General features: G+C 41.1%; 1 protein-coding gene across 1 annotated transcript in view; it reads left to right on the forward strand.

Annotated features, from left to right (window-relative positions):
- PRKCA (protein kinase C alpha) overlaps window positions 1–21,828 on the forward strand; it is a 160,048-nt gene extending 138,220 nt beyond the window's left edge. Inside the window, exons 11-17 of the mRNA XM_056330488.1 lie at window positions 2,259–2,350; window positions 3,970–4,032; window positions 4,524–4,662; window positions 10,781–10,861; window positions 12,304–12,411; window positions 14,850–14,990; window positions 19,012–21,828. Of these exons, the coding sequence (XP_056186463.1) occupies window positions 2,259–2,350; window positions 3,970–4,032; window positions 4,524–4,662; window positions 10,781–10,861; window positions 12,304–12,411; window positions 14,850–14,990; window positions 19,012–19,176 (789 nt within the window). The 3' untranslated portion in view covers window positions 19,177–21,828. The remainder of the gene's footprint in view (window positions 1–2,258; window positions 2,351–3,969; window positions 4,033–4,523; window positions 4,663–10,780; window positions 10,862–12,303; window positions 12,412–14,849; window positions 14,991–19,011) is intronic.
- The last annotated feature ends 4,890 nt before the right edge of the window (window positions 21,829–26,718 follow it).

A 26,718-nucleotide genomic window follows, 5' to 3' on the forward strand; every position in this document is an offset into this window, starting at 1 on the left:
GGCTACAGGTATTTATTCACAAGAAACTGAGGCCCTTCCTGCCTCGCCTGGTAGCCGTCTTACAGCTAAGGCCTTGAACTGTGCCCCAGGGCCGGATTGTTACCTAACGCAGCGATGAAAGGACATACCTTGGTTTTCCACTCGACTATTCTATATCTTTTACCTCTTACACTGTTGATGGGTTTTAATCTAAAAAGAAGTGAACAACCAAGCAGCCGGTAGTTTGCAGTAATAACATCGCAACATTCCACAAACAAGCCACGTCACCCTTCTAGCATCTCACAGCATCATTCCCTGTGGTGTTAGAGGCATTTTCAAACTCCAATTAACGTCTGCCAGTCTCTGACAGAAAATGGACTGAATGCAACAGATCTGCAGACATAATTAATCACAAGAAAATGTGAATCTGGGAACTATTACATTTGGTAATTTTTGCTTTCTAAAATGTATTTCCTACCTCTACTTATAATATGAAGATGGTTGTAATAAGGTAAGAGATGTCCTAGTAGAAATAGTATTCTAGCTCCCTTTCATTCTTTATCTTTAGATAACTTCATTAGTAGCCAAAAAGCTTAGTCTCATCAGTAAATGAAAAAAACACTTTGTTTAATCTTATCTTTTGAGCAAGTACGTTTTAAATGTAAAATCTTAAAAGTACAAATGTCTAGTATTTTCTAGTTAAGGGGAATGAAAGAAAAAAATTGAGGGTTTTTAGTATTTACATTAACTTTTTATTTTTTTAATCATGTACAAAAGCAGTGGAGCTGCATAAAGGCCCAGATAAATCATTAACAGCTTTGCCTTTGCCTAATCTACTTAATGTTTTCCAAAGCATTGAGTAGTTTGTGCTTGGTGCTATGAAATATTCTGTGGGATTAATATTAGCTACAAAAATGAGAAACTGTATAAAGAGAAGAAAAGGCATAGACTGTATGACCATAGGAAAAATTACTAAATTTTGGTTAGTGCTTTTAGATGCAGGCTGCTATTGCCATGGATTTTACAATAAAGACAATTCATATAAAAATCTAAATTTTATAAATCCGTTCTGGCTAATTAAGCATTTTGCCCATGGCTGGTCTGTTGAGCCCAGCTTAGGAAATCACAGATTTTAAAGGTATGTTAATGTTTGAAATCTTAGTTATTGGATGATTGGAGACTTTCAATCAGTGCTGAAGGAAAGAGACTGAACCAGAGCATCTTAGTAACGAGTCTCTTTCTCATCAGAGTATTGGGTAGGAACTTTTGTACAGATACTTCAGGATAATGTTTCTGTCCAAAATATCTAAAGGAAAATCAGAGGAAGCCAAAAATATTTCTTCCATAACGGGGAGGAAGACTTTTAATGCATCTTGTACACTGTCTGGGTCATGTTGTAATGGCAGGTAGTAAGCTTGCCATGATATTGTCCACCAGAATTGTTAATGTTAGGTGGTCAAAATCTTCCACCCTAAGTCAAAGGTGTCTGTAGAGTGTAATCAACGTATTCTTACTGAAGTCACTTGGAAAAGCCCAGTCTTAGTCCTCTAAAAACTGGGAGACAGACCCACTCTTTTAAGTCTTATTGTCTGAAGGTCACTGAGTGGGAAAATACTACTTTTGAGTGCACTCAAATATGTTACGGTCACGTTTGCTTTGAGACAGCTGGATCTGGCCTTTAAATACCCTCACTGTGCAGGAAAACTCTCCCTCCAAAACAGTATTGCCATCTCCCGCTAGCTGAAATGTGTGCCTACAAGAAGTTAATTTAGTGTCACATGTAAAAGTTCCAGATACTTTTGTAAACCCTACAATTGTTTTTCTTCTTGCCTTCTTTTAATAATAATAAAAAAATATATTTATTTAATACCTGCCATCTTCCAAAGGAAAATTTATTAGGGAGGATTAGAAATGGTCTCAAAACAAGAATTTTCAACCATCTCCAATTTTCTTTTTAGAATTTTTTTTTTTTTAGAGAAATAGATTTTTCAGACAGAACTATATGTGGACAATTGTGGGAACCATTGTAGACAAATAATATATGAAATAACATCACTAAAATTAGTAAACGTAGGCAGATCTCATCAGTCATTTACTCTTGCCCGTTTTACAAAACATTCCACTTCCATTTCCTGATCTATAAATTTTGCCAGAATGTACAACCAGTCCTAATAATCTTAAAAGCTTTATAATAACATATTCGTGACTTTTTTGCTGATCAATGCATATCTAATATTTTCTCTAATGTATTTATGTGCATTTTTAATACTTTACCCTAGGACCGCCTGTATTTCGTTATGGAGTATGTGAATGGTGGTGATCTCATGTATCACATTCAGCAAGTAGGAAAATTTAAGGAGCCACAAGCAGTGTGAGTGTTCGTGTTTATGTATTTAAATCATGTCATCATCTGAATTTTACAGTCTTCTTCCCAGGTTCAGTATGAAGTCCAGGCTGGTGGGTTTTGAGTGTGTTTTTCTAAGGCCCCCAAAACCTGAAGTTTATATCAAATATGTTGGTGGCACACATAGACCAAAGGTAGCTGTGCCTTTTTGTTCAAAAACACAGCACAAACAAAGGCATGCAATGTCTGCTTTAAAAGTGACAAGAATTTAAACAAGGCAACAGGAAATTAAAGATGTTACTTGGTATTCTGGTGTTTTTAGCACTGAATATAAAAAAAAAAAAAGTGGTTAGAACATTTCAGTCTGAATTAATGTTACAGGGAAAGGCAATACAAATAGGGTCAGCATTGCAATATAAATTACAGTTTATACGAGATAAATTCAGTGCATAGCTTATAAGAATTTCTGTGATCCTAGTTTTTTATAGAAGTTTTATTTGTGATGAGTTAATAAATTATTAGAAGTTGCTGATATACATGGTCCCTTTCAGGTAATTGTACATCTGACATATCAGTGAGCAGCTGATAATGAACTGTAGCATCTTCAAATGTGACTAGATCCATCAGTAACATTTTAGTCATGCTTATAACATCTCGTCATCATTTATTAGTGTTTCATAAATCATTTACCAACGAAACTTTAAAATCAAGTGTGACCAACTGTTCTAAGAATTCAGCTGAAATAATTTCTCATTTCGTTTTAAGTAATCAGGGCTTGTTTGAATAAGAGGCTTTCTAAATAGAAGCATTTGAGATATAAAACAAGATTTCAACAACTCGCTGAATATAAACTAGATGGTGGCAGATCATCCCTGACTCCCAGCTAATGTAACTTGCCAACACCCATTGAAAACTATGGTGCTTTATGACAGCTTACGCCTGTAGAGCATCTTCCAGCACACACGTTCCCAAACACCTCTGATCAAGTGTCAGAGCTGAGCCTTCCTCTCCCTTGTGCTGGCCTAAAAAATTAACCTCATCTTTAAATAATCCTCTTGCCTATATTTTGCACAGTTCCACAGCACCTGGATTCAACCATCCATCGATATTATGTATCTTTTAACTACATTCGGCAATTATATTTTATATGGTAATAATTTTAATTAGCTGTATGTAATGCATCCATTAACAGCCTGTATAAAGGAATACTATTTCTACAAATTATTTCATACCATGCGAATTGCAGTGTAAATTGAGCAGCATCCTGAACTCAGCATTGATATGTGAATAGAGATAATGACCTTTGCCGGCAGTTAGATCAGTGCAGCAAAATGCTGTGCCCCAGCTGCACCATTTTTTTGTGGTCTAGGGAGACATTTTCAATTTTTTTTTTTTTTTTAATTCTGCATTATTTTATCATCAAATACTCAAAATGTGTATGTTAAAGTCCGGTTGACATAAGGTGTCTTATGTCATCTGCCTGTAATATATATTCTTATACTTTAATATACATATACACACACTATATATTATATACTTAATATGCTATTATACAATCATTCCTTACCATGATGCATTTCCAAAATATTTTGTCTGAAGGAAATCATGAGGCAGTAAGAAATCTGTTGGGATTTTTTTTCATACAGGTTCTATGCAGCTGAGATCTCAGTTGGGTTATTCTTTCTCCATAACAGAGGGATTATTTATAGGTGAGTATAATCTGACATAAGTAATTTCTGAACTGTTTTTGAAATCCCAAAAGGATCGGTTTCTTTAATGTTTCAGGGCATTTTTAAAACATTTTCTAAAAAGCAGTCACTGTAGCGTTCTTTTTGTTGTGAGCTTTCCCGACTTCTGTGCTCTGCCCAACTCAAATGAAAACTCTTGACGATGTAAAACATTATCTTGTGCATTCCTGTGGGATGCTTAATACTTGTGTACGTTCTGAAGTCTCGGTGTGAGTGTGTTCATGGTCATGTACAGCTATTTCTCCATTAATTGTCCCGTTTCAGGACTTGTGGTCATTCTTACGTGTCCACAGTGAGGTGCCCAGCTCCCTGCAGGCTGTGGACTGCTGTCCCTGTGCACCCCTGTCCCCTCCGCCCCCAGCTGCAGATATTCCTCACCTAACCTCACAAGTAGCTAAGTTGGCCCTAGTTGATCCTAAACATTAACATTAAATTACTGTGATTCTTCATAGAGATCTGAAATTAGATAACGTGATGTTGGATTCAGAAGGACACATTAAAATTGCTGATTTTGGAATGTGCAAAGAACACATGTTAGATGGAGTAACAACCAGGACCTTCTGTGGCACTCCAGACTACATTGCACCAGAGGTAACTCCCTACCGTTTCATGAACCTTTCGGTCTCTCAGATGAAAATTGTCCCTACACAAATTTCACACCACCGATCTGGATGGCTGTAACTCTGGATACTCGGTGGATGGTACCATTTATACTCCTGCAGGTATTTTGAATAACTTGGTGAATCCATACGGTATTATCAGTAAGGCTTCACTATTTGACAAAATATCTAGTTGATAGAAAACCTAACTTTTCAAGTCATCTCTGCTTCCGATTTCGATCATACTAGCAAAAGACTGAAAAGCAGGATCACCACCTTATGGTTTTAAATTTGTAGCCTGGAAATGTTACTATGCTAAACTTTGTGCTTCAATTTGTGAAGCCATAGAGAGTTCATGGGTGTTGCTGAGGTTGTCAATGAGGTCAGCAAACATTTTATTGGGAGCAAACATAGCTTCATTAATGTATTTCTTCCTAGGTTCACACAGCTGCCAAAATATATAGATTTAAAGGATTGTTTGGCATTTTCAGGAAATCACAGATCCCTCATTGATTTTTGGGAAGGGACTCACAAGGTCTTGAAGCTTTTCGCTGACCTCCCTGCAAAACTATTGTAGTCTTTTCCAAGCCATGTCCTACAAATGGTACACAGGTGTCGGGAGTTCTTCATCTCAGGAAAGCAGCAGTCATTGAAAACCTGAACAAAGCTGTAAGATCAGGGCTTGAATGGAGCTGACATCATAAATCCATAATTTGCCTAGGCTTTGCTGTGACCTGGTGACACCTATGCTGCATCCGAGCCACTGAAAATCACACACAAACATGAATCTAACTGCAGAGGGTCTAAAATGGAAATCTGATCATGAGAAACACTGTTCTACTTTAAAGCACTGTGATAAATGCAAGCTTAGAGTTAAGATTTTTAGTCTGGATATGATTTATATTTCAATAGTTTAGGTATAAAACACTAAAAAAAGAGCACATGTGGTGATTTGGAGTTGATTCAAATATATGAGTATTGAAATCTGGTATTTGTGCATACTGAGCTTTCAGGAGTCTTGATTTGTTTGGCTGCAAATTCAGTACAAGAGGCTGTATCCTGATCCAAGATTTTTCACTCTGCTTTTCGCTGAGTGCTGGGCAAGAGGCAGCTCTGGCTGGAACGTTTCTGGCTGTAATTGAATGTTTGTTGGAATATGGGTGATTTATACATGGACAAGTAAATTAGTGTCTAAGGTGAATTTTGTCGTCTCTGTGAAATTGGAATGAAAAGTAGTTTGTTTTTTTTTCCCAGTTCCTAATTCGTGCTTTTCAGATTGAAATATTGTGTATTATGAAAGCTTGTTTTTCCACAAATTGCTGTTGCTTGCAGCAGGGTATCGGAACAACCAGAGCAGTATTTCATTTTCTTCTGTCAAAACATAAGTGAAGCCAATATTACAAATTAAAAAGTGTCCTTTCTGTGGCAATAGTCTTGTGCCAGTTAATACCAAAGAATGTGATTTCAGTGCCAAAATGCTCAATATGGGTCAGTGCTGGCATGATTTATTTCACTTTATTTGGAAATCTCATATAAAGAAATAAACCTTTTACCAAAACATTCAGTAACTGGGAGGAAATTAGTCTTTCTATTATATCACAAACAGATATTTATTTATTTATTTTAGTTGGCTGATGTTCTCTTTATTGTGACTGACAAATTGCTAACTGTGTCTGTGGTAAACTTCAAAGTTAGGTTCATGATTTCCTTGCAAGAGCATTTCAGCACGTTTCCGTGGGCTAAAATTTATAAATTTATAATAGATTATAATGAGGATGCATGTACACAGTACCATTCCCTGCTGGGTGGCGATAAATGAGCTAAATCTAAATAAACTGTGGAAGGTACCTAGGGTAGAGCAGTCCTGCGAGTGTGCTGTGCTCAGACAGAAAACGAGCTCTTTTCATCACTTCTGGGAAAATAACGTCGTGACTGTAGTGCAGGAGCCCACGGTGCCTCGACACGAGCGACCCACAGGCAGAGAGAACACGGCTGGAAGGACCGAACAGGGGCATCTCGACTGGCTTCACACGTATGGTCTCCAGGCAGAAAAGCAGGGGAATGTGGTGCTGCATTCAGCAAAGCAGACCTGCACACTTTGGTGTACTATAAAATAATGCTTTTTTATTATTTTAAGCATTTGTTTTTACTTAGGTGTATAATGCACTGAAATTAATATTCTTATCCTGTGCAATCTGAGAAATGCACAGAGGTTAAACTGGTAGAATCCCAGGTCTGATCACTTCTGTCAGGCAGGAAGTGGTTATCCGGTAAAGAATTTTTATTGATGTGCTGAACTTAAATATTTATGGTCAGAGTGTTAAAATAGCTGTGAAATCAATTAATACTTTGTATTTCCTTGACCAGTCAAGAGAGACAGGAGGAGATGGATGTCAAGAGGATTAGCAGGGAGGGATTCTGCCAGCACAGCTGCCCCTGGTGCGGTCCTGAACCCCACCATCAGCATCCCTGCAGCAGCTAGAGCACCGATGTTCATTTTGAGAAGAATTTAAATTAGAAACTCCATTTCCCTTCTCCTCCATCTAATAGCCTCAAAACCTTAAGTTCCAACCTTGCGCTGGCCAAGGTTATGGAGGCTAATAGGTATTACAAAGGTTTGGAAAGTGTGTATTTGACTGTTTCCTGTGATAGTAATATTTATTTCTTTTAATAACTGAGTTTTAACTTTTCCAGTAGACATAAGATACGCTCACGAAAAACTTTCTCTTGCCCCTGGGATATAATCTTTGCATCCCAACTGGCTACCAGCTGCAATGATCTAAACATTCCTACAAATTGCTGGTATTAATCTCAGTGTCCTGGTCTTAACTGTGCCTTCCTTGAAGGCAAAAGGTGGGGGGGAGGTGGAGTGGGGTGGGGGTGGGTGGGTTGGAGAAGAAAGGAAGGGAAAAAGCAGTAATCAGCATTCCTCTGCCAATTTGGCTTGGTGAGAGAAGTTCTTCCTGAGCTCTCAAATCCACAGAACCTGAAAAGGCAGAGCTGAAAATGCAGAGCTCTTAAAATAGAGTAATAGATAGGTAAAATGAGACGTTTGAAATGCAAAAGGAGATTAAAAAGGCAATCATTTAAATTAATGATGGGGAATTGAGGGGAAGGGAAGGGTCCTAGCAACTTTCCGCTCCTCCCTGGCCAGTAGGAAGCAGAGATCGTAGCTGGAGGAGGTCCAGGTCTTCATTTCCAGGCACATGAGCTCCCTCGCCGCTCTGTGGATCTGCTGTGCACACTGCGGGGAAGCAGGAGGGCCGGTGAATACAGCCCTCTTTGTTCTAAAAGGTACCAGAATATGTACGTGTGGATGGGATTATTTTGGCAGCTGCTGTGAGACAGCCAGGGATGGCTTTGAGCACAGCAGCTGTAGGTAATACATGAGGAGGAGGAGGGAGCTACTGAAAATACAGCATTGAGAACTTGCTGACTTTGTACCAATGCATGTTTGACTGTATATTGAAAACTCATCTGCTTCCTCCCACGTGTAATTCCTTCCTTGAAGTGAGCCATCTTTCCTCTCGTTTACATTGTCCAATTAATGCCTTGAATAGCTCCCAATATGATGAGTATAACCACCAGTTTCCGTACATGACATGCAGTTGGTGAAAGAACATGACATATTGCTTTTTTTGTGTTTCATTTGTATCATATCCTTATCAGGATTAAGCTGGTGATTCAAATTGGGTGCATTTAATTAAGATTAAATGAAAAAAACCTTCCAGTGTCCAGCAGCAGACCAGTGCCACCTTTTCCTACTTTGTGGTAGGTTCAAGGAAACAAGTGTTTTCATTGCATTTTCAGTGGGATTTTTCTGCCGTGGGACCTTTCCAGTCTTGATGTCTGTATTTATTTCTCGAGTCCCTCTCTTTCATCATGTAACCGGTTCGGGCAAGGGAGGTGTGTGCCAGCTCAGAGGGGGCACTGGCCTGTTCATCGGATGCTTCTGCTGATGTTGACATGTGGCATCAAATAGGACAAAAATTTTAGTGACTTTGACCATATGTTAGATTAAATGCAGGAGCTTTTTTCATGTCAATTCTGTCTCTCTTGATGATTCTGCCTGATATTCTCTCACAAAGGCAGATTTAATTGCGGCAGATTACATTTGCTGATGAGAATGCTATTTAGAGAACAACCAAATCTTGACTCACCTCTTGCTGGATAAACAAACAGCGTCATTGAGTCCGTGCTTCGTTACATCTTTCATTTGATGACATTGCCTCGCCATATTTCAAAGATTTCCTCTCCTCAATAATCCCATCAAAGGCTTTCACAGTAGGAAAAGGAGCAGCCTGTGGCCTCCTGGACAGACCTGACTGCCAGGCTGAGAACCATGACAACACAGCAGCATTTTCTCTCCCACTGCTACAGATCCATCGTTTTCTCATTTGCTAATTGAAATAAACTGTTCCTACCAAAATCACCTACATGAAGCGCAGTTACTGTACAAAACGTTCTGCCCTTATATATTAGTGAGCTGAAAAGTACCCCTTTTTATTGATTTAAAAAAAATACTTTTTTCTATAAGGCAAGGAGAGATTGTCAGGGCAGGGTTGAGGATGGTGAGGTTTTATCATTTTCTGTGTGTAAACACCGGTATTTTTTCTGGATAAAATTTTGGAAGTGTTTGGTCTTCCAAGAAGCAACATCAATTCCAGTGGCCCTCTGGGAACTTACTGGTGGTAGAAATTAGAGAGGAAGTAACCAAATACATCAACTACTATAATATGAAACGAATGTCCCAAATACGTCTTTTAAAGCCCATATTGCTACTAAAAGGCAACACATAAAGATTGCCTTTATGCAGGACCTTCCAGCTGAGAATCTTATTACCTCTGGTTGGGCAATGTATTTCAAAGTGGGATTGATTTTGAAATCCGTTGCATAGAAACATTGCAGTAATTTTTAATTCATGCGCTGCTGTTATCCCAGGGAAGAACATATATTCACACAGAGACGATAATTTTGTTTAGTAGCCAGGCTGTCCTGCTTTATTGAGTGGTGACTCACAGTTTTTCTGAGAAACTGCTGAACTTCTCTTTCAGGCAACTAAAAAATCTAGGATATGTGATGTGTACTTGTCTTAGCAATGTGTTTCACAAAGAATAAAAACACATGCAGAGAAGAAAAGAATTGCAAGCCCATCTCGAGTAATGCCTGCCTCGGTTCTCTGCTTGTTCAGTGGAGCGGTGGCGCTGGGGCTGGAGGCTCTGACGCTGCCGTCCCCAAGGTAGATGGGCAGTGGCTGGGACCACCTGCATCCCCTCACGCCTCAGAACATCCCTTCCCAGCTCTTTAGCGAGAGATCCGAGAGGAGAACGTCTGCACTTCAGAACTCCTCTATAGCATGCCCAAATGCATCTCTTAAATAAATTAACACTGATCTCTGAAGAGGCCTCAATTAAAGAAAATGACGCACGAGGGGACCTGTGTGCTGTTGGCACTTGCAGCCTTCCGTTGTGTCAGCCCTCAATTTGTGTTTCTATGTGAGTCAGATGCCAACCCAGAGGATGCAAACTACTTGACATTTCCACTGGGATGAGCAGCAGAAACCCCTTTCTTTTTGGTGTCACTGGTATCTAGCTTCATATGGAGTATCTTCATCATGCAACTTAGAAAAACAGAACCGAGCTTTTCAGCGGTTTGCCCTTTTCTTAAATTTTCATTCCTTTTACAGTGGAACAAAAATATAAATATTGAAATGAAAAGCTTAATTATTGATAGTCTGTAAGTTAAGTGAGTGTCATGATTTCAAGCTTCGACAGGAATGGAGGGATAACATTTTTGCCTTGTCTCCTACACTGTGCTGCAGTACCTCCTCCTTTGCCTTCAAACGTGCATCCCAAGGTCTCCTAAGAGCCGCATTTCCCAAGATATCAGAGCACCAAAAGATGCAGGCAGATTTAGACTAACATTTGCAAAACAACACAACTCCCGCTAAAACCAGTGATTAACGGGAGTGAGGATTACGGGATTGGCTTTCTGGGCTTTTTCAAGGAAATAAGTTCATCTCTGTATATCGCTATTTATCTAATATGTCACCAGGTGTCAGTTAACATAGGGGTGGGTTTTTTTGTTTGTTTTTTTTCGTGATTGTACAGATTATTGCTTACCAGCCCTACGGGAAGTCTGTGGATTGGTGGGCGTACGGAGTGCTGCTCTATGAGATGTTAGCTGGCCAGGTAAGAGCCACCCTCCCGTGTGCGCTGTGACCTCCTCCCGCCTCGCCACACAACGCTCTGTTTCAAGGCTTCCTGAAGGGTTAGGCCATTAGAAGACAAGAGTGGGGCCTTTCGTACTGCTATTATCTCCTTGTACACTTGAGTGACTCGACTGAGAATGTATTTAGGCTTGAAGGTCTTTATATTGCGCCCACATAATCAAGCACTGCCTTTGAATATGGCTTCTTTGTACTGTAATAATGTTATAAACAGCCACCTCAAAATTGAATGGGAGACACTTGAGCCAGAAAATGCATGTCAAATGGCAGAAATACCATTTAGTAGTTTGAAACCGGAGGGAAACATAATAAGAGTGTGTATATGCCCCGCATTGCAGTTAAGTCACAAGAATACAGTTTTTGTGTGGTTTGTCCTAGGGGGTAAAGTACAGGGCTTGCCACTTGAAATATGCTCCGTTACAGACCCCTTATTCTGCACAGCTAATGAGATGCTGCTCTCTAAGTCACTCAAGTAGAAAAGCAACCCTGTTCTGCAGTAAATGGCAGATAACTACCACCTGTAAGGAATTCTATTAGTCTTGTGTTGGAAAAGAATTCTGCAGTCGGCTTCCAATGAACGTTGGCTGAAAGGCATACATTTCCTAAGCTTAAAAGATACATTTTTAACAAATGCCTTAAATAGTTTCTCTACTAAATTCCAGGTGACGTTTTAAAAGTTTTTAAAGTGTAGCACTTGCAGTTGTTAACATTTGCAGTCTGCATTGCAAATATTAGGCATCTGAATGCCTTTGCGAAAATGAGATTTACCATTAGCTGAGCCTTGCACAGTGCCCGTGTCCTGGGGACTCACCCACAGGCACTTTTCCATCACGTACATTTAAAAATAAAATGCAGCCGTTTTTTGTGATTGTCTCCCCTTTACAGAAGCAGAGCGTACAGCCATGTTTTATAAAACAAACTGGAGTTTAACTGGAATTAAGTGAGGAATGGATATACCTTAGCACACGGTAATTGAAAGTTACAGTCTCCAGACTTCACCCTTGAAAGTATTTTGTCTGTCTGGTATACGCTGGCTTTAAAAGCTGATTAAAGATGATCAAAAGATAATCCTGCATTTATTTCATTAACCTGGCTGCCATGCTGAGGGCAGAAATGAACATTTATCCTCGATTTCTACCTGAGACTGTTAAACGCTAAACTTCTGGGTCAGAAGATCCCCAGGCTGAGGTGCCTGGGAGGCTGCTGTGTTCCTGGGCAAGGGCTGCTGCTGTGTACCGATCCCTTTGGACATCTATGAGTGACTGCAGGCAGGTTGCTGGGCTGGATCCACCTTTCCCTGACCCAGTGTGGCCATAATATTGTCATGCCATTTCATAAAAACCAGAGAATTTTTAAAACCAAACCAAAACAATAAGTAACTTGCCTGTGATTTATTTTCAACAGCCTCCGTTTGATGGAGAAGATGAAGATGAACTTTTCCAGTCCATAATGGAGCATAATGTTTCCTATCCAAAATCACTGTCCAAAGAAGCTGTCTCCATCTGCAAGGGGGTGAGATAGATGCTTCTTTATCATTAAGTTCCTTTTTGGCAATCCTGGTGAATAACTACATTTGTCTGGCTTTGATGTGGCACTGTAGTATTTTGAAGTGCGACTTGTGTCAGGCAGTGCTAAGCTGTGTTGTCACGAAGTGCTCCTCACTTGGTGTCACTGGTAAGTATTCAACTTTTCCCACTGGGGCAGCTTGTTTTCTGGTAAGAACAAATGTCAGAATCAGTAGCTGCCAAATCCAAAGCAGGATTTATAAACAGGGTAATGGTGTGCAATACCTCTACCCGCCTTGCCTCTCAGCCCTTGGCAGCAGAGTCCCAATTTTGCAGGGTGAGGAGATTTCTCAGCTTGGATGGATACCAGATACTCCAGCAAATCCTCAGCCCAGTATGCTTCATGACAGCAGCAGAGCAAAAGAGTTAAAAAGAATCATTTTTAAATGTAGGTAAAGATGAGCTTATGTGAAAATCTTCAGCGAAAATGCAAGGAAACCGCGGGGAAATCCTGACCCTGTGGTAACCTGTCTGGCCTAAAATTGATCTGAGAGTCTAAGTTGGTTTTTTTGGGTTGGTTTTGGTTTTGTTTTTTTTTTTTTTAAGAAAAGAATAGATTTGACTTCAGGGCATTATCTCAGGAAAAGAGAATTCATTTGACTTTACTTCGACTCCGTGTGATTCCCTAGAGCACTGTCAGTCTGCAGATTTTCCAAACCGCCGTCTATAAAGCGTTATTTGATGTCTTACTTACACTGATAAAATATCGCTGCACTTAGTGTCAGTTAATTTGGTATTTACTTTCTTCCTTTCCTTTTCAACCATTTATGAAGGATTGTACATGAGCTGGATATTAATCCCTTAAGGAAAAATCAGCAAGGAAAAGAAAAGCCATTTAGAACAACAAGGTAAAAGGAAAGACCACTAGTTTTGGAGCCTGTCCCAGTGTAGATGTGCTGGCCAACAGCAACTGAACAGGATATATTCTTGTAAAGTACATGCAGATTGATGCCTTGTCGTGAGAAACATACATTCAAACAGCACAGTTTGAACTTGATTTAATTATCCTGTTTTCAGCTCTCCTGCTTGCTGCTCTTCTGCTAGGTGCTTATGCAAAGGGAGGTCAGAAAGCTAAAACTGCACTGCACCGCTAGGTTGAAGGTCACATCTCTGTGATAATAACATGTTCATTCCTCTATTAAACTAAGGAATTAAACACCTGAGCTAAGAAGTCAGTATGAGAGAGCCTCTGGACCTTGGGATCCATTGGGCAAGGTGAACATACGTGCTCACCGTGCTCTTGCAATGGAGTTGGCTGCTTGATGTCTCCCACGGATGCAGAGTCGGTTGGGTTTGTTAAATGCGGTAGCTTTGGAAAGAATTAAAACTGCTGGAATCATTATTGCCCTTTTCTTATCTCACCTGCTGGTAAAGCAAGGGGTTTAGAGAAGGTAACAAAAATGAGAAAGCCGCTGTCAAGCTTGAAGAATGTGGTTCTAGCCCGGTGCACAGCTGACTTCCCAGAGCCTGCTTAGAGCCGCTTTTATTTTAGGTTCGAATTTGGAATCTGATCAACTCAACATTTGGAGGGAGACTAAAGTGGTACAGCTGAGGTTTTAAAAAGCTGCGTTGAGGTATCACTCCCAGCAGTACATTAATCATATATCATTTGTAAAAGAGCTTTAAAAAGTCCGCACAATACTGGAACTGAGGGTTAAAGGCTACATTGCTCAATTCCTTACGTACATATCAATTGAAAACATTTTGAGGAACTTGTTAATTAGGGAGCATGTTACTGTTTCCAAGTGTGTGATGCTGGTGGGTTTGGGGTGGGTTTTTTATCCCCAAGTGTGCTTAATCTATGCAACTGGGTATGGTATTGACCAAGATGTCATTAAGGATGCAAGGGAGGAAACACAGATTAGATATTTTCAGCTGGGTGCCAAGAAATTGTAGGGTCTGTAATGAGATGTCTTAAACAAGTCCAGAAAAATGGGGGGGGGGGGGGGGGGGGGGTGGTGTGTGTACTTTGTACAGCTTTAGTATATTGGAATTTATTAAATTTCATTGATCGTTGAGATAGGGCAGAAGCTGTTCTGGAGATTTATAAGACTGAACTGAAAGACCAAAGGCAAAACTCAGGAGTTGTGAACGAATAGGATGGCAGCGTGCCCTGGGCCTCGCCTGCCCCCCCACCTCCAGCGGCCACCTCTGCCGAATGGGAAAACGTTCTCAAGTGCAACCCTTAGTTTTGCTGCTGACATGCCATCTCCAGTGACCAAACAAGAAAACTAATCTTCAAAAAATGAATCTTAGCTTTTCAGAGCAATTTTATTAGCAACTTGCGTCTTCAGGAGAGGAGCCAGAGCATTGCAATCTGGGGAAAGTCTGTCTTGCTTTCATTCCAGTGTTAAATTTAACCATTTGTTGTTCTCTTCCTAATAGCTAATGACTAAACATCCCGCAAAACGCCTTGGCTGTGGCCTTGAAGGTGAGAGAGACATCAGGGAGCACGCTTTCTTCAGGAGAATTGACTGGGAAAAACTGGAAAACAGAGAGATTCAGCCACCTTTCAAACCTAAAGTGGTGAGTGCGATGCCAAGTACTTCCCTCGCTAAATGTGTCGGCAGGCATGCCTGCTTGTGGGGTGAGATTAATGCTGGCTTGATGGTGCTGCAAATCTGGGACACTTCTAAAATAAGGCAATTTGATGATGGCAGAGCAGTCTCTAACTCTGCTAATGTTTTGGCACCTTGTGGCATAACTCAGTGTACTTTGTTCCTTGCAAAAAAAGTCGCTCAGTGCTTGGAGTCCTGACTGGATGGTCATGCACTGCGTGAGAAGTTGAGAACAGGGAAAATTGCCATAATCACATCGGCCACTTGAGACCTGTAATAAATGCAGTTCCCAACTGTCTCCTCCGAACAACATCTAAAATCCATGATTAAAGGTATCTGAATTACTGGTATTAATATTTGCTCCACAGTGGGCTACACAGCACAGGGGGCTTGTATTCCCCATCCTAGAGTGACAACTGCTGAGTTTGCAAGAATAATCCCTGGTTGATTTTTGATGTTTGTTATGGTTTGCACACATGTATCTGTAGGAATATTTCAGAAATCTGAACAACTGAAAGATGTCCTTACCGTGAGAATCGTGTGCATCATAGAATTTGAAGAGCCGCATTTGTTGATACAGAATTTCTTTCAGCATGTGCTTTGCTTGATTGACAGGCAAAGAAAGATGTTTGCACACCAGAATACAAGTTTTCAGGAACAGCTGTAAATTGTTATGTCCTAACGTTGAATCTTTCTTCTCTAACACTTTCCTTGTTTCAGCTGAGGTGTGAGCTGGCTGTAGCACTGCGGGTATTGGGTCCTTGGTCTGTACACTGATTTATTTACCAATACAGGCACGCTAGCGTGGTATCACAGACGAATGAACAGAGGGAGGCCACTATCCAGTGGCAGTGTATATTCCTCTCTTTTTGCATACAAATGACTCTTTCGCATCATCGGGAAGAGAGCTGCAGGCTGAAAGGATGCTAGGGAAGATACCCTGTCCATATGGCGCGGATTTTGCACGCAGGGAAGGGTGTAAGTAAGGAAGAGACATGCCTGGTGCTGCTGACCCCGGAGCGGTCCGGCCGACGGCGCCCTGCACCTTGTTAAAGCACATCTTGTGGGAGGTTTGCATTGCATGCTCCTTGAGGCAAATTTAAAGCTGATCATAAAGCAAGTCTGCCTTCACATCTGTGAGTTTTATTAGCTCAGAAACCGATTGCTTAGTCTCTCCTTGAAGTTAAAAGTAACACCAAAATGAAGGTACTAAAATACGGTCTGGTTCCATCCCAGCACGTTTCACGGCAGATCCTGGCTCCGGTTTAGAGCAGCTGTGCTCTATCTCCATGGTTATCATGACCTGTTTTGTTTATATAGGCTGCTATTAAAATACACCAAGTTTTATTCACATGGAGCATAACTTTCCCAGACAAAAATAATTTAAAATCCAAGCCTGATATTTACATACCCTCAGTATAACTCATTTATTTTGATTTCTGATTCTATTTATATTAGAATCATAGAATCGTTTAGGTTGGAAAAGACCTTTAAGATCATCAAGTCCAACCGTTAACCCAGCACTGCCAAGTCCACTACTGAACCGTGTCCCCAGGCACCACATCTACACATCTTTTAAACACCTCCAGGGATGGGTATTGATTCTAAAAAAGAAAAAACACACAACCTTTAATCTGTTTGAAGATATGGATGTATTTATAGGCTTTGTTTGGAGTGGGTTTTTTTCAGAAAACATTTGTAGGTGCATCTTCCCTAGAAAATGCAGTGCTGCAGGAATAATCCTGCTGCTTTTGCACACAGGCATGGTTCTCACTTGAACATGGAGCTGCAGATTTTGGGTCAGCAGCTGGTCAGTTTAAGGAATGTGTTCCCTTCCAGACCAACATTTCACAGTCTATAGGCATAAATTGATTATTTGGCAAGAAGGATGGTTTATTCCTATTTGTAAGTTTAGGAGTTCTGGGAGTCCTGTATTTTCAGTTCTGCTTTAATACTGCATTAACACTCACAATAGCAATTCTGCTCTTTCATGCAAAGATAAATACATAACTGTAGATGCAAATTTATTGATAAATTATTATATTCGCACACAAAAAATACCAGAATTTTGCATGAGTTATTTCTTGACCTCTACTAGTACAAACAATAGCGAGAGACCTAATGGAGTCAGGGACTTTGGCTTCAATGTACAGCTTATTTGAATATCTTTCATTTGCTGAAAAAGAAGAGTGGAAAAAAGAAAAACAAAAGAAAAAAGAGCATAGTTTTGTGGAAGGATGATGCATATCTATAGAACATCTTTTTAGTAAGATCTTTCTGTATAAATAGCCCTTTTGTTGCTGCTCTGAGTTGACTGTACTGCCTCTAAATAAATTTGACTGTTAATTTGGAGACACATCGACTTTCATCCCAATGATGCAGAGTTTCCCCCTTGTCAAAGTTCAGCTCTATCCATTCTTGTTCTCCAAAGATTCTGTACCAAAATGCATTGGCTTCACCGGGCACCACGGTATTCGGTGAGTGCAGAACCCCAGGTGGAAAAGCAGACTGCCTTAGCCCTTAACCCGTTGCAGTGTTCCTCTGCTTGTGTTCTCCCAAGGCTGAACAAGTGTTCAGTGCGGTCCAGTACCTGAGCGTGCGTTTTTCATCTGAAATATAAACCAACGTGTGCCCAAGGCAGCAAAAGTCCTTTGCAGCTCAGATTGGATGGTGTGTCCCAGTCCAGGACGTGCCAGGTGCTTTGCAAGAAGATTGGAAACGGTGACTGAGCTGTTTTCGAGGCAGCCAAATATCTCACCCGCGGGTTCCCTTAACGGGTCCCTCTTCAGCTGGTTTTTCCTATAAACGCACAGCTTGCTTCGTGTTGTGTTAGTTCAGGAAAATCGATGTTTAATATTGGTCTATCGTACGTGCCATATTCCACCCTTTCCAAGTTATCCTCTAAGTCTGAAGATACTAGTGTGATGTAATCCACGTGTAGCTGCATTGTAGGGACGGACAGAGCACAGGATCAGGGACAACGAGAAGAAACAGTCAGCGCCTTTGTTATACAGCCACGTTGTTCGAAGATCTGTTATAGTGGATAGTTTGGGGATAAGCAGATTTACCAGTTTCCTTTAGACCTCTCCACAATCTTCAATGCCTAGTTTTCTTCAGATTGCATTTTTTCTTGTGCCCAAGCTAATTTTGTTCTGGTCCCACCTTCCACCTTTTTAACTTGCCTCTAATCATACTTCCCTGCCTTTCAAGTGTTTTCTGCATTACTCAAAACTATCCTTTCTGCAAACCTGCTTTCTTTTGTTTTCCATTCTGAATGAGTTGTGTTCAGCGTGTAGCTACATATAACCCCCGCCTCGGCTGGGCTTTGTGAGAGCACGTGGCTCTCCTCTTAGGTAAAAAAAAAAAAAAAAAAAAAAAAAAAAAAAAAAAAAAAGGAAACCTGTGATAACGTGTTTTGTGATGAGGACCTGTTCCCAGGCTGCACCCCCTGCCCCAGCTCCCTCGTGCAGTCCCCAGGACTAAAGCTCCGCTGTCATTTATGAATCTACGAGAGTTTATAGGCTCTGCAATGAAGAATCAAATCATCTAAATGAATTACGTTAAGCTTTCTGCAGATTGTGAAGGAAACAGACTTAACACAAAAATTTAATTTACATCGTAAAGGTTTTGGGAAGAATGAAATGACGACAGCTAAAGTATCTCTTGCCAGTACATGTCCATAAAAATACTTTAATTTTCCTTCTGTGTCCCAGTAAGTCTAAATACTTAGGGCTCTCTACCTCATCACCTTATGCTGATGGATGGAAACTCTTCTGACTGTTTTTCCTCAGAATTCATCTATTAAAAATCCTCTGTTTGCCTGAGATTTTCTCTTAAAATAGCTAAAAAGGAAATTTTTTCTTAACTACTCATAAGAAATTAGGGAAAGTCTTGCATGTGTCCTGAAAAATCTGCAAAAAGCTAGAACTGCTGATGTCTTGCTGACTTTTTTCAGCCTTTTTTCTTTTTTTCCTTTTTTTTTCTTGCAGTGTGGCAAGGGTGCCGAAAACTTCGATAAATTCTTTACACGAGGACAGCCGGTCTTAACACCTCCGGATCAGCTGGTCATTGCTAACATAGACCAAACAGATTTTGAAGGGTTCTCTTACGTCAACCCCCAGTTCGTACACCCCCTTTTACAAAATGTAGCATGAAAAAGCAGAACAGGAACAAATCCTGCAGTGGGGAACTGTCCTTTAACCCTACAATTTTTAGGCTTTTGCCTTGTTGATTCCATTTGGGCCTGGAAACTGTAGGGTTAGAAAGTGTAAGATGGGGAAGGGCCACTTAGTCAGGGTTTTGGCTTTGCAACAGCGATGTTGTCTTAATGGGAGATAAATTAATGTCCAGTGCCCACTTATTCCTCTAGAAGTCACCCCTGACTTGTCTAAACTTCCCCAGGTTTGGTACGTTATATATTTTTTTAACTTCCCACTGTCCTTGTGCTCCCTTTTCCGCTCTGCTGGGTTAGAAATAGTCTGACACATGGTCTGAAAACAGAACCGGCTCAGGTGTTTGGCCCGTCCGTGTGGATGCTGGGAGATGGAGCACTCGGCCTCGAGGGACCGCTGCTCCCTGCCCTTCCCGGTGGGTGACTTCAGGGAGACCAGCGCAAAGAGACTGGAACGGCGGCGGCACCGGGCAGGAGAGGCATTGCAAAAAAAATGTGGAAAGTAGTTGCTTTGCAAATGTGGCAGAAACATGGTGGGAGGGGGGGATGAAATCAAATTAGACCCTGAGGCTTCGTCAGGCGATCCTGTATCAGCACCAAGTTTAAACACACTTCAGCAGTGGCCAGATCTTTAGGATCTTTGCTGAGTAGCATGTGATAAACTCAAGGGTGAAATGTTGTCTTTAATAATAATAATAATAATAGTAATAATAATAGTAATAATTTTAATAATATTTTTGTGAATTTTAATCTCCATGAGATTATTCTGTGATCCAGGGTGCCATTGTTTGTTCAGTTAATTTAATTTACACCGCTTCTGAAGTTTACTCTTAACCAGTTCTAATACCAGTATTTTACTATGAAATTTGTTAACCTGGAATGTCAGACAAACTGTAATCCTTTAAATGTTATTTACATGTGTTTATTTATGGTCCGCGGTATAGGGCAGGAAACTGAAGAAAGCATTATGTATACTAAATTAACAAAAAATGCAGCCCCGAGTGACTTCCTGATTTCTCCAGAATAACTCATGAAAATCAAGTGAGATTTAGTCTTAAAATAATCAGGTTTAATTCAGAAAACTTTGGGCTGTAGAATAATCAAGCCTGAAAGAAGCAGCACCTAAAAATTGTTTTATTGATAGAATGGAATTTAATACATTTTACATACGCTTCATGCAATGAATTTTGCATGTTTAGTAATAACTCTTAATAATAAGGGTTAATAATAAGCAGATCTATATTATCGACATAATCATATCAAGCATAAGGAGTATTATAAAAATTTTATAAAACAAATTGTGCTTTATTTGTGAAAGTTCTTGTTCTGAATGACATCATTTAGATTTAGCTAAATGTTTTATTGCTGTTGTTTTGATTTTTACTTTAGGTTTTGGATATTGTTAATGGCTTAGGGTATAATCTCTTTTTTTAAAAGTAGATATACTTTTAAACAATAATTACTACCTGCAGGTTTTATACGAGGTTCAATTAGGCTTTCATTTCACGTCTGCTTATTACTTACAGAGAAGGAAATAGACTTTATTTGCAATGATGAACACTGTAATTAATGCAATCTTCTCCTCTCCTATCACTTAGATAAAAAAAAATTTTGATATTTCCTCTTACAACTTACCAGAAGATATTAATCCAAATATCAGTAAATATTTTTTGTGCATATTTTGCTTTTGTTACAGCATGTAAAATAGTACTCAGTGCTTTTTCCTTTTCTTTTTTCCTTCTGCCTTGTTACTGTTAGCAGCCATAGGCACTTTTTGTCTGTCAGATGTGCATGACGATAGCAGAAGCATGATGTCTCTGTTGCTGCATGCAGACTGATTACAATTTTTCCAGCATGTAAACATATTCAAAAAGTAAGATATTTGCCATAAAAGACTTACATTTATACTAGAATCTGTAACTGGGGGGGGTGGGGGGGAGGTGGGCAATCTGCTTTTAGTCATCTTTTATGACAATAAACCATGGAACCTGTGCCAAAGATTGGTAGAAAGATCCAGTCCTGCAAATTGGTAGCCAAGTGGATGGGTCTGACTGACGGGGGTGACCTGTGGTGGAGTGGGACGGTTTGGGAGTCAAACACGGCTGGGTGATGAACGGCAGCCGTGGGTGCCCCGCGGTGCCCTCAGCCATCCCTTTGGTGCCTAGGACGCGCCAGTGCCAGCAGCGCTGCGGAAGGTTTGGCTTTTGCCCAGTCGTGGTCCTTTTGCAGCCCCAGCTCCCAGCAAGGAGCATCTCCCCGGGGAGAAGTGAGCAGGCTTTTGTGGGCGACCCAAACAATTCTGAGGCACGGGGAAACCCACGGCTAACGAGGGGCATTGACCCACCAACAAGAACTCAGATTGTTGCCTAAATAAACAGAGCTCAAAATTTTTAAAACATTTTAGGAGTAAAATTTTGAAACCGTTCTGTGTCAAATATGTTATCAACCATGTCCGGGAGTTCATTTTCTTCTTTGTATATTATATACTTCAAAAATTATGGTATTCACTGTAGAGCATGTGGACTAGTGCAGTAACCATGACTATTTATGTCTTTCTGAATATTATTAGCCTGCCATAGGTTAGGAGACTCGAGTATCGTGCTGTAGAAGATAATAAATTCAACAGATGACTGAGGCTCAGATTTTGAATTTTGAAGGGACTCTCCAGTAAGTCAGTCTGCCGAGAGCAGCGTTACAGGTGTTTTAAGAATGTGAAGCGAAATGGAGGCTTGTGAAAAAGGAAAATACTGGGAGAAATACAAGCGCACAGGTTTGGGAAGGAAGAGAAGCGGTACGGGGGCAGGGCTGAGCCAAGCCAGAAACAGGCAGGAGGGTCCCGTGGGTTGATGCTCCCCAGCATTTCTGGTTTCCTTGGTAAAATGTGAATTGTACCGGGAGGTCCCGTTGCTGGCGCAGCTGTGACGGTCAGGGCTGTTCACACCAGAACGCGGTGTTAAAGAGCTGGTCCAACACCTTCAGAGAGCTGCTCGTTTTCTGTCTGCTTCTCATCACCCGTTGCTTGGGCACTGCCGTTTGTCCCCCAGTTTTTCTGCTGTAGACGCAGAAGTTCCTCTTGAACCTGGTTACCTCAAGTCCCTGAGCTTGCGACAGCTCGTGTCACCTTCGGTAGGTGTCTGGAACACCTACAAAAAGGAACAAGGCGGTCATGTTGAGCAGGGATTCAATGTTTGGGTGACCCCTCGCTGCTCTGCCCAATGCACTCACGTGTGAGCACTCACGCTTGGACCAGCCCTTTAACGAGAACTCCGAGTGGCTTGCTTATTATCCAATATAATTAAAATTATATTATTATTATTATCAATATAAATTGAAATTTCTAATGGAGAGTAAAAACTTGAGTAACCAGCAAGCATTTTCATAGATTTTGAAATACAGATGTTATCTATATAATATTTTTCACAAATTTTGTTTTCTAGAGAACATGTATCAACAGAGGGAAAGGCATTAGAACTGCTTTTCTTTCATTTGAGTTCAACAGCAACTCTAATCTGAACGCCCACGTTATCACAAAGATTTCTAAAAGTCAAATTGCAAATCACAATACGCTGAAGCTGGGGTGGGAGTTGGAGGAGCCGTTTCCATCCCACGTGTGCTCCAGTCCCGAGGGGCTCCGGAGCAACCCCGTTCCTGCCAGGAGGGGCACAGATCTGCCACACAAAACTTCCAAGCTGTTTTCAGGGGTGAAATGGGACTTTGCTGGCTTCTAGGCACATTTTTTTTGTTACTCAGGCATCTGGCTGTTTTTATCCACCTTCGAGTCACTCCAGCAGGGCGGTGGGTTTCCCGGACAGCCGCTTTGCCCGCTGGCCAGTCTCAGTGCTCTTAGCAAGGGTTGCACATATGTGAGAAGGCGAGAGCACATTCCCATAATAAAATACTCCCCTCTTAATCCAATCTAGAGGAGAAATGCAATTTAGCTTTCTGAGCCTTCATTCTTTCCAGAAATACAATTGAATTTCCTTTTACAAACTGAAGAAAGTTCTTCTGGCAATCAGCTCTTAGTTTAAAAGAAACTCATCATACCAAAATGCTGGTGGCCTTTGAAATCCATCCTGTCTTTTGGGGTGAATGCAATTGAATAATGCTGGGCTCCTGTAAAATTAATACGGTCAAGTGAGAGAGGAACTTGTCTTCTGGCTGGACAGATGACCCAGCCAAGGGCCGGGATTGAGTGGGACCACTTGCACAGTCTGTTTTATCAGCCAGTGCGTCTGGATGCAATCCCTGATAAACGCCGTGGGAGACACGTGCATTTAGCAGAGGGGGAAGATCCTCCTCACGAAGCAAAATGCATCACTGGAGATAACAATAACAATCATCCAATAATGAAGCTTTGCTCTGAGGAGAAGCCATATTTACAGTATCAAGTTTACAGTGGGCTTTCGGACCTGCCACAAAACTCCTGGAAGCGTTTAATGTGCATTTTGGTTCTTTTGGTCACTAACATAAATTATGGTACGTAGGTTTTGTCCCTTGGCAGCCACGCATGGTGGTGCTGGGCGCTGCTGGGCGGGTAGGCACGGCGCTGCCCAGTCGGAAAAAAAAATAGGCAAGCTAAAAGCACTTTTTTCCGTGGCTCCACACTCTTAGATGCGATCTGAAGGAGTTCAGTGGAAGAATTAAATAAGAATTGATTCCATAAACGGCTGTGGGTTCCCATCAGCCAGTACTGACTGGTAATTAAATAGCCTTATAATGAATAATCATAGTGCGCTACAGCCCTCCTGTTCCTAGGACAACCTTGAGAGAGAGCGGGGCAGTTGTTAACCTCTCTGCCTCAGTTGCCCCATTGTAAAATGGGAGTAATAATACTTACTTACCTCACCGGCAGGTGTGAGGACTTCTTGAGTAACGTTTCTAATACACTTTTAACCTGAAAAGAGTTGTGTAAGTATTATTATCGTTTTTAATATTAAATCAGCTTACTCGATTCACGTGGTATGGCTGGATATACCATGCTATTTCTACTTTTTTAATAGAATTTTTAGTAATTCTGCTGAAACCGTTTGAAGAGAAATAAAATCAGATCTGATACATTTCTTACAGAATCTGGAGTCCAGCTTTTGTTAAGTGGAGCCAGGGTGCAGTGGGGAGCGATGCTCGCTGGTCGTGTAGCTCAGCTGCTCTTACCTCTTCTCCACTTACAGAGATTTCTATGTGCAATTTAAGGATTCCATGTAAATGGAAGTCTTAGCAGAACTGGTTACTGAAGGGTGAGATTCCCTATGGATAGATAACCTCAGCACAGCTGTTTTCTAGTAATGTTTATGCTGACTCCTGTTGAAGGAGAAGCGATGTTCTTTACGCAGCTGCTCCAGCCACGACAGGTTTATTCCGTTGATATTTTAATGTATTCCTGTGTCATATGTCTCCATGCTTTTCCTTTCCTTGTGTGTGACACTGTAGTTCAAATTTGAAAGAAAACCACCCTAGAAGCTATGGGGTTTCTTCCATTGATGCTGGCTGACTGAAAAAAAAAAAAAAAATCAGGAATCTATGAATAATTTAAACAGTGACATGCAGGAAGAGTAGCAACAGCACTGATAACCAGCCCCAGCCTGCTTCCATGGAATGGGATACATTGGGAAGTCTACCGCTTTTAGTTTTGTAACCATAAATTGATGACAGGAACATTCTGATAGAAAGGAAAATTATGTGTCTGATCTTGATAAACTTTTTCCTAAGAGCTATTTGAACTGTATTGATTTCCCTTCTGTTGGAGCCCTGAGAGGCGATACTGCCCATGGCTCCATCCTTCCAGAGGTCCACATGCTCCTGTCCCAGTTTTCCAAGGCGCCCAGCGGAACCGACGTGCTCGGAGCTCGCGTGCGCCACGTGCTTTGCCACGGCACCAGCACCGGGCAGCACAAAGCCTGTAAGCCCCAACGCAGCAAAACCCCGAGCACGTGCGGGCACCCGGCATTGCTCGGTGGAGCTCGGGCTCACCCTTGGCAGCGCGGCACCTCCCGCAGAAGTCACTCCTCTGAGGCCGTGCAAAAAAAACATTCTTGCAGTGATAACACAGATTTAATTGGGGGCTTGTTCCCCGTGAAGCCTTTCATGTATTCGCTCATGTGCTGTGAAAATGATTGTAAGGAAAATAATTTCAACGAACTGAAGCTCATTGTCTCTTCTAAAAACGTGCATTTCCCAACGCAGGTATGGTTTTGCGCAACAATACAGACCACACTGGAAACTTCCAAAATGATTGTATATTACTTTATCGTTTTTTAAAGAAGGAGTAATCCCGACTTGAATTCATTCATATTTTTTAATATTATTTTAAGACCCAAATTTTGTATTTATGAAGAGGAGAACATTATTTATTTTCTTATCATTTATCTGCAAGATGCTACCAGAAAATTTGAAGAAGCCATCCATTTTTCAAAAAATAATTTTAAAAAATCATCAGAAGTATAGTGGGCAAGACTGAAGTATAAATTACAGCAGGTTTTTTTTCTTAATTCACAATATCTTCAATCTTTGTTTGCATGAAATGCTTTTGTTAAATATTAATTGTAGTTTCAAACCAAGGTGTATGAATAAAAATACTGATCATTATTTTTGTGGGACTTTGGCCTGCCTTTATGAAATTGCATTTCAAAATTGACTCCACAAAGTCCAGAGACTGCAAAGATGATGGCACGAGCGACCACAGAGGCTGCCCAGGTCCAGACCTTGATTCTCCATTCATACTCAAAATTTTAACTTGGACTCTTTTAAAATTCCTGTTAATAAATCAAGAGAAAAAGAGGTTTAACTGGGGAAAGGGTATGTAGAATTATTTCTGCATGCTGAGAGGTGAGCTGGTGGCTGAGCCAGCAGGTCCCTGGCTGACCTGCTTGGGCTTGGCATCTCTGAGCCCCTTCAGGCATGGGTACCACAGGGAAAAACGGCCCCAGGAGCCAAGCGAGGCCTCAGGTCGGAGGGTCTGGTTCAAAGCTTGTTGTGAGACTTGGTGGGGGAGGGATGCACCCTCCTTCTTAGCAGTTAGACCCCAAGAAAAGTCAAACTGCACTTTCTCACATCACTCTATGCATGAGCCCCAGCAGGTTCATTCCACCCTCTGCCACTTCTTCCCGGGAAGAGGGTTTGTCTCATGGTGGTTGATGACACTCAGGGGCCCACCTTTGCCATGAAATACTTGTTTCAGTGCTCCCGGAGAGGCTACGACCTCCGAGTGCCACCAGCCGTACCCATCCTGGCTCCAGGCACTTGCCTTGTTTAGGTGCCATCATTTTATTTTCAAAATTTGAAAGCAAGGTACAAATATTGTGACAACTTGACAGAGAACTTCCTTGCTTGCTCTCAAATGTATCGAATCTCGTGCTAATTCAATAATTGGGTTAGTTTAATTTGCAGGAAATTCTGGCAGAGTTTGCCCAAAGGAATGGTGGAAATTCATTATTTTTTTTCACAGGCACAGAGTCTGCAGGCTGCTACGTGCTGCTCAGCCTTCACCTACCGTGCTGGGCTTCTCCTGAAGCCCATGAACACGTCTCTT

Source organism: Falco biarmicus, chromosome 1 (genome assembly GCF_023638135.1).
Source record: "Falco biarmicus isolate bFalBia1 chromosome 1, bFalBia1.pri, whole genome shotgun sequence".
Classification (NCBI taxonomy): Eukaryota; Metazoa; Chordata; class Aves; order Falconiformes; family Falconidae; genus Falco; species Falco biarmicus.